General features: G+C 41.1%; 1 protein-coding gene across 2 annotated transcripts in view; it reads right to left on the bottom strand.

Annotated features, from left to right (window-relative positions):
• Col14a1 (collagen type XIV alpha 1 chain) overlaps positions 1-21,195 on the bottom strand; it is a 203,460-nt gene that overhangs the window by 155,508 nt on the left and 26,757 nt on the right. For both annotated transcript variants that reach the window (XM_036208869.1, XM_036208870.1), the window contains exons 3-5: positions 18,342-18,458; positions 13,921-14,064; positions 8,663-8,752 (exon numbers count right to left, since the gene is read on the bottom strand). In XM_036208869.1, coding sequence (XP_036064762.1) covers positions 8,663-8,752; positions 13,921-14,064; positions 18,342-18,458 — 351 coding nt within the window. The remainder of the gene's footprint in view (positions 1-8,662; positions 8,753-13,920; positions 14,065-18,341; positions 18,459-21,195) is intronic.

Raw genomic sequence — 21,195 nt, 5'->3', positions numbered from 1 at the left:
GAGTCTGTCTTCATGGATAGTGAGGGATAATTTCTTTTGAAAAAGAACACACACACAAAGGGGAGGGGGGACAGGAATGGAAACACAATTCCCTTAGGAGCCTAATATGAACCAGACATGACAGGCATGATACTACGGACTGTCCTCTGCAGCCCTACATGCTAATTGTGAGTATTGTGCTCCTTTGTGAAACCGGGAAGTTGGAGCTTAGTGGGTTAGTCTAAGACTGCATAACTAGGAAGCAGGGGAAGATGATATTTTAGGGACTATTTGACCTCAAGCCATGCATGCTCTCTAAGCCATACTAGCACCAATAACAAGGACAGTGAGAAAGAAAAAAAATTAAATTTTAAGAAAATTACCTATGCAATAATGTTCCCATTTACTCTCCCAGAATTCAGGCTGGCAAGCTGCTGGTCGTCTGATGTCTTGCTGAGCCTGGCTACTCAGACTCCAGGAAGTGGGAGAAGCATTGACTGCCTTGTTTTGGACTCATACGCTTTGCTGTTGCTCTGTATTTCAACAGCACGTTGTGGAGAACACAGAGAGCAAACGGGAGACAGAGGGGCTGACATGACAGGAGAGCCTCTCTACTGCACCTTGGTTGTACTAGGTCAGTGTCTCCTAACCTTTGAAAAATCATCTTCCCATAAGAAGACCTCCGAGACACACTTTGCCTAATTGACTCCTCATGAAATGTTGATGCCATGCCCTGTATATCTGTTTGTATGCTTATGTAGATCTAAGCTATGGACATAAAAGGAATAAAAATATTTTCAGACTCTACCCCAAAAACCAATTTTGCCCCTTTGGAGACTACCTCATTCCCATTGAAGATGCACGTGTTAGTCCACTGTCTTCCAAAGAAAATGTCACTCCCTTGAAGCCAGGAGCATCTAAGGCAAAAGCAGCTCTAAGTGGGCAACTTAACACCCTGTAGAAGTTTTCACTGTTCTTTTTAATCTTCAATTCTTTCATGAGGTGCCTGTTAAGATTTGCACATGAAATGTCTGCCAAAGACTTATTTGACTTTGTCTCCTTGGTCCCCAACTATCCATACAGTTTGGGGAAGTTTCAGGAACTTTGGGAGGCAGAGATGCAATGGAGAAAGGGGGTCACCGGGATTGAGTTTGGAGGACCACAGCTTGGTCTTGCTTCCTCTCCTCTCTCAGTGTCCAGATCCACTACAATGTGAGAAGTAAACTACTGCATATCCCCCTGCCGTGAAGTCACTTGCCACCATGGCATCTCCACCATGATGGCCTGTACGCCCTCAGACAATGTGTCAAATAGAGTCCTCCTCCCTCAAGTTTCTGCTTGTCAAGTATTTAGTCACAACTAACACAGTGAAAGAAGCAATTTACTTTAAGAGGGCACATTTATGAGACAATCCAGACAATCATAGAACACAACTTTCTGTAGTGAATGTGTGTGTGTGTGTGTGTGTGTGTGTGTGTGTGTGTGTGTGTTCTCAAGTCCATTCTGAGACTTATTTCAGTTTTGTTTTGTTTTGTTTTTTAGATAGAGTTTCATGTAACACAGTCTGGCTTTGAACTCACATAGATAGGAATAGCCGTGAAGTTCTAATCACCCTGTCTCTGAAGAGCCAGGATACAGACATGACTCCCATGCCAAGTTTTATGAGGTGCTAAGGATTGAACCCTGGGCTTCGTGCATTCTAAGCAAGCACTCTACCCACTGGGCTACATCTGCATCTCCTTTTAAGTTCACCTAGAGCCAATCTTTGTATATCCCAATGTGGCCAATCAGATTCTTGTGTCTCCTTGCTCAGGAATGAGCATGTGAATTGAGCAGACCATTACAACTCCTCTTGAGACAGCTTCTGAAATAACTAGGGCTAACGGTGTAGCTCAGTAACAGAGTGCTTATCTAGTGTCCATGAGTCCCTGGGTCTGATCCTTAGTAATAAAATGAATGAATGAATGAATGAATGAATGAATGAATGAATGTGAATAAAGTATTAACCAGGCCTTCTCTCATATGACACTGGAATGTCTTGCTACCATGTAACTCTTTTGAAGAGTGCCCCCAAGGCCCTCTGCTATTACCTGGGGAAGCTTGCCCATGAATAAATCCATCCCAGAAAAAAGCGAAGTCAGATGAGGGAGCAAGAGATGGCAACTGATGCTGGACTGGGATGTCACAGTGACTGAAACACAGGCATGCGCTGCACAGTGACCATTCAGTCCACACCTGGCCATATATGCAACATGGCCCCATATCTCTAATGGTGCTGAAGCATTCCTGTCGCCTGGTGAGGTCACAGCCATCAGAATGTGAGTGCCATGCATGAATCATCTGTTGGTGATGATGCCGGTGGATGCAAACATACTACATGGCCAGTCTTACAAAATACAGCACATACTTAAGTCCTGAACAAAATATTTGAATATGCTGATTGATGATAATGTTGCTGATTTGTGTTTAATATGAACTGTTTAAGTAACTGACAGTGTATTCCTCCTATTCATATACTTTCTTATAAAACAGTGTGCAGGGTCATGCCAGCCACCGCCTCTTGTGTCTCTTATTAACTGCACTCACCAATTCTATCAAGAACCAGGGTGGGTAACAGACCTCTGCCTCCAAAGTTTGTATAAGCAGCAGTGGGGAACCAACCAAGGGGGTGCAGCATTGCCACACAAGCAAGAGAACCTGCGTTCAAAACCCTTGAACCTGGGTCAAGCCCCCATGGTAGACAGCACACATCTGTTATCCCAGCTCTCACATACCAACATAAGAGACAGAGACAGAATGACCCATGGAAGCTCACTGGCGACCTAACCTGGCATACACCAACATGAACAAGAAACCCTGTCTCAAATAAGGTGTAAAGTGGCACATGAGGTAGTCCTCTGACCTCCATATGTAAGCTGTGGAGGTTATGCTCATACATATATGTACATACACATACACCATACAAATACATACACATACAAAGATATTTAAGAGCTATATGCATATATTTTATCCTGTTCAAAAAGTGATGAAATTGCCCACTGAAGAATTTCTGAAGATTTTTGCTGCTGCTGCTGCTGCATGTGATGGTCTAGTCCACATCTAAACCCCAATACTTCACTTTTGACCAGCAAACTTTTCCCCTCACTTATAGGAATGGAGTCAGGATTTAGCCAGAACTGGCCTAAAAACCCACCTTTATCCCTGTGTTTTAACTGGTCCTCTGACCTCTATCTGATGTTTCAATCCCAAATAGTCCCACTGTTTCCAACATGAATCCACGATCTTGAATTTGGCATGTGTACATCCTGGAAAACTAGTGGGAAAGGTGGTAAGTTTTAAGTCAGTCTCTTCATTATGAGTTAAGAACCATAAAGGTGTCAAAATTGATGCTAAGAAATGAAAATATGTCAGGGTGCTAATGGTACATGCCTTTAATCCCAGCACTCAGGAGACAGAGGCAGGTGGATCTCTGATTTCGAGGGCTGCCTGGTCTACAGAGTGAGTTCCAGGATAGCCAGAGCTACACAGAAACCCTGTCTCAAAAAAATGAAGGAAGAGGAGGAGGAAGATGAAGACAGAGGAGGAGGAGAAGGACGATGGAGGAGGAGGAGGAGGGAGGGAGGGAAAATATGCCTTGAGTACCATCATAAGACCTAACTACACCCAAACATAATTATGCATACTTCAGAGTTGACACCTCGTCTAGAGATGCCATTAGATACCTATGCTAAGCTGCACTGAGCTACATAAGCTCCATGAGGGTAGACATCTACCAACCATGTTCATCAGTTCATCCCAGTAGCTAACTCAGTGCTTGCCCCACTAGGGGATATATATCAAATCTTATCTGTGCAGTCACTGTCAATTCGACATAAAAGATAGGCCTCTTAGTCAAATATGAAATACTTATAATTCCAGCCCTGGGGAATTAGAGGTAAGAAGGTCAGGAGTTCAAGAACAGCTTCAGCAAGTTTGAGACTAGCATCAAGTGTATGAGACTTTGTCAGAGAGAGTTAGACAGATAGATAGATAGATAGATAGATAGATAGATAGATAGATAGATAGATAGATAGATAGGTAGATAGATAAATTGATTGGTTGATTGATTCACCTATAAGTATACTTTCTAGTATTGGAAGGTTCTTATTTATTTTATTTTATTATTGTGTTTGTTTGTTAGTTTAAACATGATATCTCAATTTATAGTCCAGGTTGCCCTGGAATTCACTATGTAAATCAGACTGGCCTCAGATTTATACTTTCTATGTGTTGGGATTACAGGTTTGCACCACCATGCTCAACTTTAAGCACTCAAATATTAATAATAAATGCTTAAGTAGTACTCAATGTGTTCTAAGTATTTAACTTACATTAATTCATTCAGTCTTCACAACTAACACAGGCGTTCTCACATTTCCAGTTTAAAAGAAAAGAAAATGTGGACATAGAAGAAATGGAATCTTTGGCAGATTCATAAATGAAATTACATCCTAAGCAGTTCTGATTGGAAATAACAGAACAAACCAAATTTCCTCAGAAAAGGAACCAATTTATTGGGGGATTCAGTCCCAACATATCTGAGAGTTTTAAACATTCTAAGGCAAAAAATCAACAACTGTATTCTGAAGAGGCCAAAATACTTGAGTCTTTGCTGGCCATATGATCTCTTCTGGGACACTACAACTCTGATATTGTGGGAGAGCAGCCACAGACAATATGTCAGGAATGAGCAAAGCTGTGCCCCAGTTAAAAAAAAAAATTGAAGAAAAATACCAGAGGATTGAGCTGGCCCACAAAGTATTGTTATTTTGGAAAGAAAAACAATCCCATCTTATGTTTTTAGGTTTTTTTTTTCCCTAGAAAATCAGAGCTCTAGTGTATGGAAGAAAAAAATTAATAAAAATTTAAGGAGGCAAGAAAATGAGAATTCTAGTCTCCAGTTCTCTCGTTACAGCCGAGAACCTAAAGAGAAAATGGAGGGCTAAGGCAATTCTGTGTGAAAGTACCTGACCTCACCTGATCCCAGAAGCTAACAGGGTCAAGTCTCATTAGTACATGGGTAGAAAAAGAGGGGCTTGATGGGCTTAATTGAAAAAAAAATTAGCAGAAAAGAAAGAAACCTTATGCTTCTTTTCCTATCTGGCCCATAATCTTTTCCAATCTGGTTCTGCGTTTTTATGCAAAATGCCAAAAATAACTAGAGAAAGCTGTCTGGACAGCCAGTAGGGAAATAAGCATTCATGTCAATGTGCCAACACTGTGCTCTAAGGCAAATACCACTTTTGTTTGTAAGCTAGCTTTTGAGTATTGAAGAAACATGTATGGTGTATTAAAAATCAGTAACTATTTCACAGCACAGAAGTTTCAGCTAACCATTGGAGCGCCTCTCATTTAAGTTAAAATTTTGAAATATGTGAGGTAGGACTGACTGTTTCTGAGCTACTCACAGTATAAATGCTCATAGTAGAAGACTATAGATTGTAGGGCAAACAATGAACAACATAGTTTGATGTGAATCATAGGACGATCTCATCCTGGGAGGGGTGTATGCTGAGTCTTGGGAAGGACTCCGAGTGGTTAGTGGCCTCCCTCACATTTTTCCTCCTGGGAGCCCTAAAGCTGGCCTGCACTGTTATAACCTACTTCCTTTTCTTCTTCCTAAGCCCAGCTTTTATTTTTGCTCACCCCGTAAGCCACACTGACCTGGAACTCATTATATAACCTAAGGTGATCTCAGACTTTCAGCTCTTTCTGCCTCCACCGCCCTGAAGCTCTGGGGCCTCTCGGGTCTCTGGTAACCATTGCGCACCCAGCCGGACTTCATAAGATAATTCGCTCCTATAGTCTGTGCCTTTGGAGAGTCCTCACAGCCCCTGTACACACCTCACTTAAAAATAATTCTATCCTTCCCCCTCCAAGTCTCCTGTGAGTCCTAGCCCCCACATAGGTCCTGATCACTGCAATAAACCTCCCTGACCATGGACTCAGGAAAAGTCCCCCATGAATATATCCTCAAGGGAGTACACGCACTATGGACTGTACAACCTCAGAGCATATGACCCTATCACCATCAATTTTGTATTATTGTCTTTGTTTCTCATTTACGTCACTCAGCCCTAGGTTTTAAAGGTCAAGAGGAAGGTATTTAGGGCAAAGAATAGAGAAGGTGGGACTACTTAGTAATATACAGCTAAAACTAATAAATTCTGAAGCCATGTGAATCCATAGATTTTTATATCATATATTCTCTAGGCATAAACAGGCAAAGAATGCTAATCCAAATATTAACTGAGAACTTAAAAAAATACCACATTAAAATGCTAGTCAATGTACTTTAACAAAAAGAAACAGAAACGAGTAAGTCAGAAACTAATGGACTAGGAGTTCAGGATGTCACTTAGTAGTAAAATATACACCAGGTATGCTCAAGGTCCTGGGTGGGTTCAATTCCCAGCACTGCCCCCACCCCACCCCACCTCAAAAAACAGAAGGAAAAGGAAGACTTTGGTTCCTTAGGCCAAGTAAAGCTGGAAGGAAGGATACTTTTTTTTATTGCCCTTTACTTAACTTTTGACTTTTAGTAATGAAGCACACCAATATTTTTCATACTCAAGTTAACCTATGTTAAAAATGAATAACAAGGGGGGCTGGAGAGATGGCTCAGAAGTTAAGAGTACCAACTGCTCTTCAGAGGTCCTAAGTTCAATTCCCAGCACCCACATGGTAGCTCACAACCATCTGCAATGAGATCTGGCACCCTCTCCTGTATATATACTAAATAAATAAATCTTTTTTAAAAAGAAAGAAAAATTGAATGGCAAAACACAGTGAATAGTGAATAAAAGCACTAATCCAAGCTTTACCTCATCCTGGGCAAGCATGCTGTCCCTGAGCTATATCCCACCCACCCCAGCTTTGTGTTATAGCTCTTTATTTTGAGACAGTGTCTCACTACAATTACCCAGGTTTGCCTTTACTCATGATGCAACTCAGGCAAGTTTGAGCTTGCAATTCTCCTGCCTCAGCTTCCAGAGTATCTGGAATTCCCCTGTGAAATCAGGCCTAGTTCCCAGATCTTTTTGAATATACATTCCTATACCATACACTAAAAGCAAATATCAAATTTTAGTTAACAGACTGTGTATCTACTCTGCCCGTCTTGTAGTATGCACAGATGAGCAACTCTAAAATGATTTCTAAGCCTGCACACATAAACAGAAAAATTTAGGATACTGAGACTCATGTTTCTCACTTGGAAGTTATCGACATAAAAATGCAAGGTTAAATGAGCTGTGTGAAATTGGCATGAGATAAAATACAAGACGTAACAAAGCAAAGTAGGAGACATAATTGGTAGACAGAAAACAGTGTGATACCCTGAAAGCAATATAAGGATTGTTGAGATATGCTAAAGCTATCATATACTTGTAGACATTGTTAAGTTTCATATGCATGTTAAATCTTAATACAATCATATCAAAGAAATACAAAAGAATGAACAATTTCCAGGCCAATAGAAGGGTAAAACCATTATAAAGAGAACAGAAACCGTAAATAGAGGGAAAAGAACATGAAAAATGTGAAGTAATACAAAGCAAAGAAATAATGAATCCAAAATTATCAGTAATTTCAGCAAATTTAAGTCATCACAGTTATTAAATAAATATAAGGACTCTAACATAGGATATTCAAATGCCACTCAATCTTCTCCATAAGATTCCTCAGTATAAACCTGGGAACACAAATATAGTGACAGCAAGAATGGATTGTTTTGTGAATACTATCCCCAATAAAGAGGGTATAACTAGATTATTTTAGACACTTGGGCTTTGAGACAAATATTGAATGGTTAGTGATAAAAGGAATCATTATAAGTAACAAAAGTAAGTTTTCCCTAGAAAATTTAACTCTCATTTATATGTCACCAGAATTACAAATATTTAAAATAGCCAGTTTCAAACAGAAGTGGACAAATATTAGTGAGGGAAATTAAAACACATTTTTCTCAAGGACATGTGGAATGAATCTAACCATTGGCCATATTTAAGTAATAAAATATCTCAACAGATTTTTAAAAATATCCCTTGCATCCCACATGTTCTGAACATAGTGCAATAAAGTCAGACACTAATAATAAATGACTATGTTTAAGATCACCACATGTTTAAAATTAATAACTTATTTGAAGTAAGTCATGGATTAAAGAAGACAACCCAGTGGAAATTATAAACTATTAATGCTATACATCAAAATATGGGCTACAGTGTGAGCAGTATTTGGATAGTTTTAAAAATACATAGCACAGTGGAGGAGGAGCCCAAATGAGAACAAAGCAAAATAGACAGTTCGCTATGGACTCCTGCCTGCTCTCAGGATCACTATGGACTCCTGCCTGCTCTAAGGATCCACAAAGGAAGTCCCTAACATGAAGACTCGACAAACACAATGAGGAATATGACAAGACAGCTTTCATGTGTATGCTCGTTTAGTTGTAGAAAGGTAAATGGAAGAACCCCCAACCAATTGCTGGCAGCGATTAGGAAGTGGGGGAGGAAAAGAGCCAATGGCGATTTTCATAACAGATCGTACAGCTCTGCTGATATGTCCAAAACTATGTATGTTTTGTCTGTACAGTTAAGCCAGCCACGCCCAAAGTGAGTTCAACACATAAATATCTAACCTTCTGGTGAGGTTGGTTTACTTCCATTTCCTTTGTCCACAGCCTTCACTCTGGGCTTTGTTGGATCCTTTCTTTTCTCTAAATCTTTAACTGGAAGAAAAAGAAAGACAGTGGTGTTAGTGTTTTAATTTGAAAAGAACAGAAAATGTGGTGCATTTACCCAATGGAGTGTTGCTCAGCTATTAAACACAATGACATCGTGAACTTTGCTGGCAAATGGATGGAACTATCATCCTGAGTGAGGTAACCCAGACCCAGAAAGACTAATGTTCTCACTCATAAGTGACTGTTAGCTGTAAAGGAAAGGAAAACCATGCTTCAATCCACAGACTCGGGACAGAAGGGCTAAAGGAGGAAATGCATGGGGATCTCCTTGGGAAGGAAAAACAGGGCATTCCTGGTGGACTGGGGGAGGTGTGTGGACACGGGGTGAGGATGGGAACAAGAGGGATCAGGGGAGGGAAGGATGGAGGGAGAGAGTACTGGGAGAGACAACTGGAATCTAAGGGCATCTCTTGGATGAGCTAGAAACCTAGAGCAATGGAAACTCCCAGAACCCTATGAAGGTAACCCTAGCTAAGAGTCCTAGCAATAGGGGATATGGAGCCTGAACTGGCCATTTCCTGTACCCCAGCAAGATTTCCAATGGAGACACTGGGAGATACCAACTGGGGTAAAGATGGCGAAGAAACTGTGAGAGTAACCAGCCAATGACTGGTCCAGCTTGGGTTCGTGCAGGGTTGGTCAGCCTGCCACCCCTCCCTTGTCCTCACCACAAGGGTGAGTTCTTCTTCCCTGAGAGGGAGCTCACCCATGAGTGCCAGGACCCAGAAGCAGAATACCCCAGAGACCTAGAATAGAACCAAACACTACTGCAAAAAAAAAAAAAAAGTCAATGAAATGATTCCTGATGATATTCTGCTAAACTCATAGAGTGGTGTCTATCCCAACTGCACTCATAGAGTGGTGTCTATCCCAACTGCCATCAGAGGTTTTACCCAGAAACTGATGGAAACAGATGCAGAGATCCACAGCCAAACATTAGGCAGAGTTTGAGGAATCCTGTGGAAGAGGGGGGTGAAAAAATTGTAGGAGCCAGTGGGGTCAAGGTCACCACAAGAAACGCATGGAGCTGCCCTGGCCCACCACCAGCTGCAATACTCAGGAGAATAGGCCCTGCACCTCAAGTGGGCAGCACAATAGAGCCAACCCCATTGGCAGAGGTGTGGGCGAGCCAGCCCTCTGTTGTGGGTATGGGAGAGCTGTCCCCATTACTGTCATGTGCGGGAATGCATGGGGATGAGCTACCCTCCCCACTCCATCAATGTCTAAGACAGGTGGGAGAGCTGGCTCTGAGGTCATAAAAGAGGGAGAGCTGGTCCTGCCCCTGATCAGCTGCAGCACTTGAGAGAATGGCCCCTCTACACCAGCCTGGGGAACACAGTAGAGCTGGCCCTGAAGGTTTAGGTGTGGGACCCTGAGGACATGAAAGGAAAACGGGCCCTGCCCCCATGCTCATGGCTGTAAGGGGTGAACTTACCAAGGCAATGCAAAAGAATTCACCCTTGTGGTAAGGACAAGGGAGAGGTGGCAGGCTGACCAACCCTGCATGAACCCAGGTCCAGAACTGGGGTTATTTGCTAGCCCACCCCAACATCCACCCCATCTGTGATCTGCTGGAGCATGTGAAGGGACCTGTCCTGCAGATCCAAAGCTGCAGGATCTCCATGACACAGGGCAACAGCAGGATAACCAGGAGGAGTACCAGTGAGGGCCCAGCATCAATAAATAGTAAAGCAGAAACCAGAGGCCTCCAACTAGACCAATGACTCTTTGCAATGAACACTTGCAAGTAAAGAAGAAAAATAAGACATCAAAGTAGAAGGGGTCTAGAAGGGATAAGGAAGGCAATCAGTTGGAGTAGGGTGGGACATTAAAGGTAATGGAATGAGAATATGACAAAAATTATGAACATGCATGAAAATGTCATAATGGAACTCATTATGTATAATCAACCTTTACTAATAAAAATGACAAAAAAAATAGTTTTGATAGTTGTAGAGGCCCAAATTACTCAGGGTCAGAGTATCTGAGTTTGCTTTACCCAGCAGGGCTACACAATGAATGATTAACCATGGGTGTGCCTACGAGGTGTTTGGAATGGTCTACACTTGGCTGTACAGTGTGCTTTGATCTTGCAAGGAGGAGGTCTTTTTTCCCTCATCCCTTGGCATATTATAAAAAAACCCCTTTCAATAAAGGATGAGGCTGTTGGGTATTGATCCAGGCCCTCCCAAAGCTATCCTACGTTTCTGTCTTTCTTCTTGTCCGTTAGGTCTCTCTTTCTATCTGGTATTTTCTTATCCTTCTCTCCTCCTCCTAAGAACCCTAGAAAATGTGGGAAAGGTGGGAGCTGGGCTCTCACAGTCTCCCGCAGACAGTCAGATGGTAGTGCTTGTCACTTTAATGAGGCAATATTCAGAGGCTAAAAACCACCCCTACTCCTTTGGTACACTCGTGGCCACCTGCATCATTAGCTTAATTTCCCACTGTACTCTGTGTTTGACACTCTGCCTGCCATTGCTTGGCTTCTAAAGTTTCCAAAGATTTCAAGGTCATCACCAAATGTCAAACTTCTGTACATATAAAATTCCCTGTGAAAATGCAAAGAAACAAAAAAAAAAAAAGGCAATGGCAAGATATGTCATTTAATTGTTTCATTTAGTTGAAGGAAGTGAGCAGATGTATTGGCAGGTCAGCTCCATAGGGAGATGATTTCTCCAGCCATCCTTGCCATCCTGCCCAGAAGATGGTCCCATCAATCCTGTCTCAGTGGCACCCCTCCTCTGCCTGTCCACTGGCTTGTATGCCTTTGCTAAAAGGATTCTAGATTTGTCGTCTGCCCAGGGCTTATCACCTCAATTCTAGCAATCCTGTCTTTAAAACCTTCCTTCTCTTTCTGATACCAAGGAATTTCATTCCAAGCTAAGAATAATAATTAAAATTTTAAGATACTTTCTTCTCACTAGGTTCAATAATTGAATTTTATATCCACCTTTAGATCCCATTCTCTGAATTCTTAATCAGCATTCTGTCTCTTTAAAAATCTTTGTTCTCAATTTTTGCAGATACAATTGCAATTTTTTCCTATTCCACTACCCTATCTTTTATACTTGCATCTTTGGACTCCTTTTCTCCTTCCATTCCTGAAACATGACCTATACTAAAATTGCCTTGCATCTCTGCCTATAATTTTGTCATCCAACAATTTAAAGTCTTATCCTTTGTGGATTATTTCCAAATCTACATCTTTTACTCCACCCACACTTGGGCTATGACCCAGGTCACTTACATTTTCTAAAACAAAATGCATCTGTCAGTTTAATATGGGGAAAAACTGTGTTAAGAAATGCTAGAGGTATAAAGAATTCCAGGAAATAATGAGAATAGTTTCAAACATGGGGGCATCTGCAAATCTGTTCCTGGAAGGGGAACACTTCTGTGCCCCTTAAGATGGACAGGCTGATTCAAGCAGAGGCCAGTGGAACATACTTCCAAGGAGAAAAGTTCGTGGCTTAGAAGTGTTCCAAGGGTTGGGGATTTAGTTCAGTGTGTAGAGTGCTCGCCTAGCAAGCACAAGGCCCCAGGTTTGATCCTAAGCTAAAAAAAAAAAAAAAAAAAAAAAAAAAGATGTGTTCCAAAACAGACCACAGCCCCAGTGGAAGTTGGGCCCCAAGGTCACACAGAAAGTATAATGTTCTGTAGGAACAAAATCAGTTAGAAACAAATTGTCGGGCCAGGTGTAGAGGCACAGTCTCCTGCCTCCTAAATCATGACAGAAGTACCGGAAATGACGTCTCTGAAGGTCAATAAGAAACAGGAAATGAGGGGAGAAGCGATCCATTTCTTTTGAGTGTCAAAATTACAATCCTGTAATCCGGGGAGGGGAGGGGAGGGGAGGGGAGGGGAGGGGAGGGGAGGGGAGGGGAGGGGAGGGGAGAAGAGGGGAGAGGAGAGGAGAGGAGAGAAGAGGAGAGGAGAGGAGAGGAGAGGAGAGGAGAGGAGAGGAGAGGAGAAGAGAAGAGAAGAGAAGAGAAGAGAAGAGAAGAGAGAAGAGAAGAGAAGAGAAGAGAAGAGAAGAGAAGAGAAGAGAAGAGAAGAGAAGAGAAGAGAAGAGAAGAGAAGAGAAGAGAAGAGAAGAGAAGAGAAGAGAAAAAAGCAGGAGGTTCACAGTGCCCGGTCAGCCTAGGCTACATAGTGGGTTCCAGGCTAGCCTGATCTACAACACTGTCTCAAAAGAAGAAAAAAAGAGGGAGAGGAGAGGAGAGAGATGGAGGAGAGGGAAGGAGGGAGGGAACAGGGAACGTGGCAGAGAGGACAAAGGCCCCACAACAAAGCGGTACTATAGTAATCAATTCACCAGCACAAGGATTCTCTCTACTCTTAAAGTCCAAACAATTGTTTATGCATCAAAAAGTTTCATTCAAGAAGAATCCAGATCTCCCAAGACTTTATCATGACCACCACTTTCCAGCATGTAACCATGGAAGTTTTCAAGGGAGGAAGACCAGACTAGATTTAGCTCCATCACGTGAGGGAGCAAGAATATCAGCGAAATGCAAAAGGGAAAAGAAGGTCCTGCAAACAAATTTATTTCTACGTGAGCAGAACAAATGCCCCCATATCTCACCGGTTAACAGTAACAGTTAAATCACAGAATGCACTCCTACAGTTTGTCTACAAGAAGTTCTGGCGGGCTACAGCGACTGGCCCACAGAGAAGAGCAAGCAGAACATAAACAGCTTTTCTTCACGTGCTCTGAGGGAGAAGCCAATGGGGAAGCTTCCCATGGCCCCCGGGTTTCCTCTATTGCTCAGCAGGAGCAATTCTTGAAATTACCAGTCACAAAGCTTTGACACTCAAGAGCAGTGGACCGCCTCTGCTCCTCTCATTTCCTGTTTCTCATCAACCTTAAGAGACATCATTTCCGGTACTTCTGTAACAATTTAGGACGCGGGAGACTGGAGTGCCATCAGGAGAGAAGCAGGACGGAATTAAACTGAAAGCCTCTTGAAAGCTTTCTGACGATGGGGGGATCTCAAACAGTGTAACTTGTCATCTGAACCTGAGGACAGGTAGTCTCACTAACTGTCTTTGTTCAGAAGACAAAAAGGCAAAATATCTCAAAAGCCTCCCTCACACATCTAGTATTTTAAGCCGAGAGCCCCCAATGGTGCATAAAGACTGTCAATACACACTTCTGAACTGGCCTTGAGCTGGCTTGCTTTCTTTGTCTTTATTGTAGGCAATAAGCTGAACTGTGTAATTCTGCTCTGGCAGAAGGCCTTGAATGATCGCTTTTGTTGCCGAGTTCTGCAGGTTCAGCTGGTTGGTTTTTCCCCCTGTAATAAAACAGAAAGGTAAGTCCATTCGAAGCTGTAAGGAACTGCATGCTCTGAGAACTTTTATGAACCACAATGCAAGACTGTTAAAAGGCAAAGACATTAATTTTTTTTAAAATTTTGGTTGTATATATTTACAATGCACAACACTTTGACAGGTATCAGACAGTAGGTAACGCCACCTGAAATACACATACCTAATACATTCATGCACAGAGCTTAACTGTAATGCAATTTCATTCTCAGGTTCAGCATATCCTTTCTGCTTCAGATAACAAATGGTTGCCCAGGTTAGATGAAATTACAAAAGACTTTCATGGAGCACTCTATCACACCGATTATCAGTGGAAACCACAGTATGAGATTAGAAAGCAGATGCTCAACGTCAGATAGTCTTCAAAGAGAAGAGGGATGCCTCTTGAAATGCAGGGCGGGAGGGCGGATGGACACAGGGCACAAGAAGCTGGCTGAATGTTCTTAGCCATGCTGACATGGTTTGCCTCTGCTCCCTGGAGTAATACAAAGCATTCTTGAATAATAAATAACTTAATTATCTTAAATCTGGCCATCACTGCCTCAAGATGCTGAAGGAAGTATTTATTGCCTGGCTACTTAAGTCAGATTGATTCATTTAAAAAAAAATTTTTCAAAATCCTCATCAAACTATACGAGCATCTAACGCTTTCTTTAAAATGCTTTTGGTTAAATACTGGGTGTCTTTGCAAAGCTTAAAAACACCTTTTTTTTCCCCTAGAATTTCTGACAGTATTTTATCTGAAATGAGGGGGAAATTAATTCAAAACTTCTCTCCCTCTAACAGCCCTCAGAAAGGTATAAATTAATCAAATTAGCATATATTTTTAAATTTTAATTGAATTCCAATAAAATTAATATCTAGATCTGAAATGGTTTTTGCTATTATCTATGTTGCCTGCTGCTGAAGGACAAAACTGAGTTTTCTCTTACCAAAGCCCAATTCCTTAAGTGTTCCAGATGTTAAGTTGTCTTGTTTCATAAACCCTTATCATTTGAAAATCATCTGTTGAAGAATGTTATTTTAAGGTGTGTGTTCATGGTATATTGTTTAACTCTGTGAAGCTGTGTTACTGTGCCTGTCTAAAACACCTGATGGTCTAATAAACAACTGAATGGCCAATAGCAAGGCAGGAGAAAGAATAGGTAAGGCTGGTAGACAGAGAGGATAAATAGAAGGAGAAATCTGGAAGGAAAAAGGATCAAAGAAGGAACTAGGAAGGAGGAGGACTTCAGGGTCCAGCCACCCAGCTACACAGCCAGACACAGAGTCAGAAGGAGAGAAATGGTATGCTGGAACAGAGAAAGATAAAAAGCTCCTGAGGCCAAAGGTAGACAGGCTAATTTAAGTTAAGGAAAACTGGCTAGAAATAAGCCAAGCTAAGGCCAGGCATTTTTAATTAAGAATAAGCCTCTGTGTGTGATTTATTTGGGAGCTGGGTGGCAGGCCCCCTAAAAGAGCAAAAACCACTAACAACATTTTGACTATAAGTTACCTCGTTTGTCTTTTGCCTCTGGGGTTTTCTCCTTCTCTTTCTTCTGTAGATCCTACTCTTACTCCGTGGCTTGCTGTGTAGCTGGGTGGCTAGCCCCTAGAGTCCTCCTCATCTGGCTACTTCTTTTTTTCCTACCAGATTTCTCCTTCTATATATTCTCTTTGCCTGCCAGCCCCGCCTATCTTTTCTCCTGCTTCACTATTGGCTGTTCAGTTCTTTATTAGACCATCAGCATCAGTTGTTTTAGACAGGCACAGTAACACAGCTTCACAGAGTTAAACAAATACAACATAAACAAAAGTAACACACCTTATCATAATATTCTACAACATGTAACTGCTATTAGTACCCTGTAGAACACCGTGGAGCATTCTTTGGAAAAAACTGGCATAAAAAAGACTTGGACAATGGTTCACAGTGCTAAAATGTCCGTGAATGTTTTGTAGTTAAATGTATTTATTATACTTCTTTATTTGCTGTGTTTAATCAAGTAGATTCTTGTGTATCTAAATGGACTGGTTGCCTTTGGCCACTGTAATAAGGACAGTGGATGAGTAAACCTAATATTCATTAAGAAATATTTTAACTCAGAATTTCTATCATTGGAGATAGTTAAGCAGAAGTTAGGCATCTAGATTTTGAGAACACTGTCTCGGAGGGGATTGGAGGATCATGTTGAGGTTTGGCTCACAAGGCACTTGAGTCATTTCTAAGATCTGTGATTCCTCAGTGATGTGTGTTTGGGATGCTTAACAAGTTAGTATAATTAGCAATTAATCTGTAAAAATTAAAGTACTGACTAAGAACGTATTTTCAAGACCTGACATAGGGAATCCCTCAATTTTTTAAGTTAATAACTTGGAATGAGTCTATAATGCTTAATATTAGTGACCAAGCTAGAAAACAGGTGTTTTATCTACCTATATTTTTTTTGAGAATTTTAAATCAAATAATTGGTAAGATTACACACTTGTGAACACAAAATCAGTTGAGAAATAGTCCTTAACAGAAAGAAGTCCAGCTTTATATATCAATCTTTATCACCTATTTGAATTCTATTTATAAAAACTTGTATTAGCTGGGCAGTGGTGGCACATGCCTTTAATCCCAGCACTCAGGAGGCAGAGCCAGGCAGATATCTGTGAGTTCGAGGCCAGCTTGATCTACAGAATGAGATCCAGGACAGGCACCAAAGCTACACAGAGAAACACTGTCTTGAAAAAAAATAGGTGTTGGGGATTTAGCTCAGTGGTAGAGCATTGCCTAGCAAGTGCAAGGCCCTAGGTTCGGTCCTCAGCTCAAAAAAAAAATATATATATATTACAGGTATCATGATTAATCATTGTCAAGATGTCTAGATCACAAAAGAGCTAGGTGAGGCACAGCTCTGTAGACATCTGTGCAGATGTATCTCTAGACAATTAACTGAGTAGGAAAAAAAAAACTTTAAATATGGGCAGCAGCATTCTATGAGCTGGGGATCCAGGTCAGAATAAAAGGAGAAAAAAGAGAAAGCAGCTGAGTGGCAACATTGCCTTTCTCTCGCACTCTGCTCCATGTCAGCTGTGAAGCAAACAGTTCTCCTTTGCTGCGCATGCCCAGGGCCGGTATGGACAAAGTAACCACAGACTCAACCTCCAAAACCAGGAGACAAAATAAACCTTTCCCCCTTGAATTGCTTATGTCTGGCATTCTATCACAGTAGCAAGTAACTGATCTGCTGAGGTCATGATTTACCAGATAGTTATTGTGTACTTGTGTGTGAGGATGAGAACTGAGAGACATCCTGAAGAGCATCCCTGAGGTAACTAACAGTCCCTTAGCAATCACTCTATGGCACCCCTGCTGTACATGTGTTCTTTACTTCCTTTGGCCTTCACAATCAGTACTTCCCAAACTTCAATTTTACAGCAATTCTTTTGGGATGTTTTACAGTTCAAATTGATTCCGAAGTTTGGGGCTGGGATCTCATATTTTGTATTTTAAATAAGCTTCTGGAAAATGCCATGTGCATGCTCAGGAAGCTTCCATGAAGAGGGTGATAATGATTTCATACATTCTACAGAAGAGAAATTGAGGCCCTAAGAGGCTAAATAACCTGCCTCATTACTTGTAACAGAAACAGAATTGGTGCGCAAGAAATCCAGTGTTGATTCTGTGCGTCTCCATGACACCCATTCAGTTCCCCTACATGCCCTGCCTTGATTAACTTTATTTGTATAGTAGAAATATAAAACATGAGAAGGAAAATTTCACCTACAATTTTATACCACACCTTTATATAATAACCAATAAATCTATTCAATTTGTGTTTCACTTGTTAGAGTTTATTTTCAAAATGTCTAGTTGGCATTTTGATGTGTAATTGCTTAGTATTACTTTATAAAGTTCATTAATTATAACTTATTCCAACAGGCACAACTATTGTACACTCAGGGATTTTGTTTCTTTATAGCATCCATGGATCAAAAATATTTATTATATATTGAAACATGAGTGGTAGGGGTTTTTGCTATTCTGGAAATTTGGGCATAAGGTGAATCAATCATGGTTGAACCCAAGAGTCAGACCTTATACTTTGGGAAACACTATCTCCTGGGTGAAAAGAGAATTTAACAAGTTCAAAAATTAAATTAAACCAAGTCTTTCACACAATCCTAAAGCAACAATGATTAGCACTACATATTTTTAACCATCCATGTATAAAAAGTTCCTAAAGCTCCAGATAAAATAGTAGATTGTCTTTACCTGAAGCTGGAGCCACGAGCAGTTTGTATCCACCAAATTTCCCTCTTGGAGCTTTCCATGAAATCTGTATACTGTCATGGGATATTACATTGTATCTTAACCTTGTGGGTGGAGCCACTGAAAAGGAAAAACAAAATGGCTTAAACATGAAAACAATTAAATTAAAAAAGTCAAAGTAGCATGATCAAACTACACAAGAGTTCATCAGCCTTGAAAGGTGTTCTTTCTACAACCCCAGTCATGAATCAATCAGTGTGCAAGATAAGACAAATTCGAGAGTGTGCTTTTCTCCCAAGGGATACCCATTTGTCAGACAGCACCAACCTGAGACAATCAGTCTTGTAAACTGATTTCATCATGTGTCAAGGTTGTATTTTCCTACTTGGGACATGAAAACTTCTCCACCTTACTGGGATCATCGAATGTATGACTTCAAGTTTTCCACTGCAGCAATCAAATATTTTTGATGATATAGTTGAGGAAACTATCTGAGGCATATTATGGTAATACAATATTCATCCTAAAACACTTGAGAGGGGCTGGAGACATGGCTCAATTGTTAAGAGTCAGCACTGCTTTTGCAGATGACCCAAGCTCAGTTCCCACCTGTGTCGGGTGGCTCACAACCACCTATAACTCCAGCTCCAGGGGATCTAAAGGCATCTTTTGACCTTGACAGGAACTTGCACTCGTGTGTATGCAAACACACACACACACACACACACACACACACACACACACACACTGTAAAATAATAAATAAATAAAATATTAGAGATAGTGATCATAAATTCAGGGTGAATGCAAGATAATAGTGTTTTTTAAACTCTGATGTACTCTTTGGGAGAAGCTGATCTACGCAGATCAGGTGTGTCATACATGATAATAATTCAGGCCACAGTATTTTATCTTTTGAAACTTCACAAAAGTGTTCAGATCTCTTCACTTTCATGTAAGCCATTAAAACTATATGTTTCGGAAGCTTCTGCAAATGCCCCAGGGTTTCAAAAGAAGTCCTTTGACACGGACATTTTTACTCTATAATATCTAAATAAAGTTATTCATTAGCAGAACGTCAGGACTCATCACCCACTTTGTACCAGTCTTCTTTTCCCTACTTTGGGACCCAGCGTTGAGGAAGGAAACAGACCTTCATAAAGGGCATGAGGCATAACACGAGCTCGGACATGATTGATTTCCAGTTCTGCCATTGATCAGCTAAACGGCCTGAATCCCATGGCCAATTCTTCCAAAGCCAGTTTCCTTATGCTTAGAAAAAATAATGCTTTCTACAAAGCCTAGATCATAACTTTAAATAGATTCATTGATAGAATACAATAGATGGCCAATAAAAATTTCTCCCCCTTCCTCTCCCTTTAGCTCATGATGGAGTTTAAAAACTCATTTAAATGCTCACAAAAATATGTCACTAGACTGACTTTAGGATAAAGGAACCAAGGAATAGCTGCTGAAAACCTTATTCAAGTTCACACACTGGGAAAGGACAGTCTCTGGCCTGAGTGAAATCTAAGCACTGCTTCTTGATTAAAAAAAAAAAAAACAACCCACCCTGCACTGAGCTAGATAAACAAAGAACTTACTACTTGTCTTGTCCTGGTCAGTTTTTAGGGTTCATTCGATACAAGCTGGAGTGAATTTAGGAAGTGGAGATTCTCAATTGAGAAAATGCCTTCATGAGACTGGCCTATAGGAAGGTCTATAAGAAAACAGGCTGAGCAAGCCACAAGGAGCAAGCCAGTAAGCAGCATCTCTCCATGGCTACTGGATCAGCTTCTGCCTCCAGGTTCCTGCCTGGGGTGTGGTGGTATTTTGTTGTACTCTAATAAAATTTGCCTGAAGATCAGATGACAGAGCCAGCCACTAGATTAAACATAGAAGTCAGGTAGCGGTGGCACACACCTTTATTCCTAGCACTCAGGAGGTGGAGATCTGTCTGGATCTCTGTGACTTCAAAGCCACCCTGGACTACACAAAACTAATCCAGTCTAGGAGAGAAACAGAGCCAGGCAGTGGTGGCACACACCTTTAATTCCAGTACCTGGGAGTCACATGCCTTTAATCCCAGCACTTGAGAACTCATGCCTTTGCTACCAGTATTTGGGAAGCACACATGCCCTTAATCCCAGCACAAGGAAGGTGGAGATAGACATATAAGGTGTGAAGAGACAGGAACTCAGAGCCTTTCAGGTGGGGACTCAGAGACATTCAGTGTGAGGATTCATGGAGACAGGATCAGCTGAGGAATTGGCAAGGTGAGAAATAGCTATGGCTTGTTTCCTCTGACCTTCAGCATTTACCCTGATATCTGGCTCCAGGTTTTTATTATAATACCATTTAGGATACATGTAACACTCTGGTACCCGCCCTGACTTCCCTCAGTGATGGAGGCATGACCTGAGAGTTCTAAACTGAAATGAACCCTTTCCTCCCCAAGTTGCTTTTGACTGTGGTGTTTACCACAGCAATAGAAACCCAAACTGAGACATTTATCTTACAACTATCCAGGCATGTGGAATCAGTGAGCACTGACAGACACTGTTCAAGAACACTATCCCTGTAGACTTGCCCTTAACCATGTATAAGTAGAGAACACCATTCCCAGCACAACAAAAGCATTAGTTTTATAGTTTCAACTTGATACAATGGGGAAAGAGAGTTTCCATTTTTCTGGCTAATGGGAAAATACAAATTTCTCAAAAGAACAACTATTTTAGTGCCCAGCATTTTAATGAACAAAGAAAGTATTTTTTTTCTAAGTCTTCAGCTCAGAAGGAAAAATCTCTGTGTAGATGCATTTTTATTACCTGTGGGAAACATTACAAATATGAAATAAA

This window comes from Onychomys torridus, chromosome 16, assembly GCF_903995425.1.
Source record: "Onychomys torridus chromosome 16, mOncTor1.1, whole genome shotgun sequence".
Classification (NCBI taxonomy): domain Eukaryota; kingdom Metazoa; phylum Chordata; class Mammalia; order Rodentia; family Cricetidae; genus Onychomys; species Onychomys torridus.
This window is presented reverse-complemented; position numbering and strand designations above follow the sequence as displayed.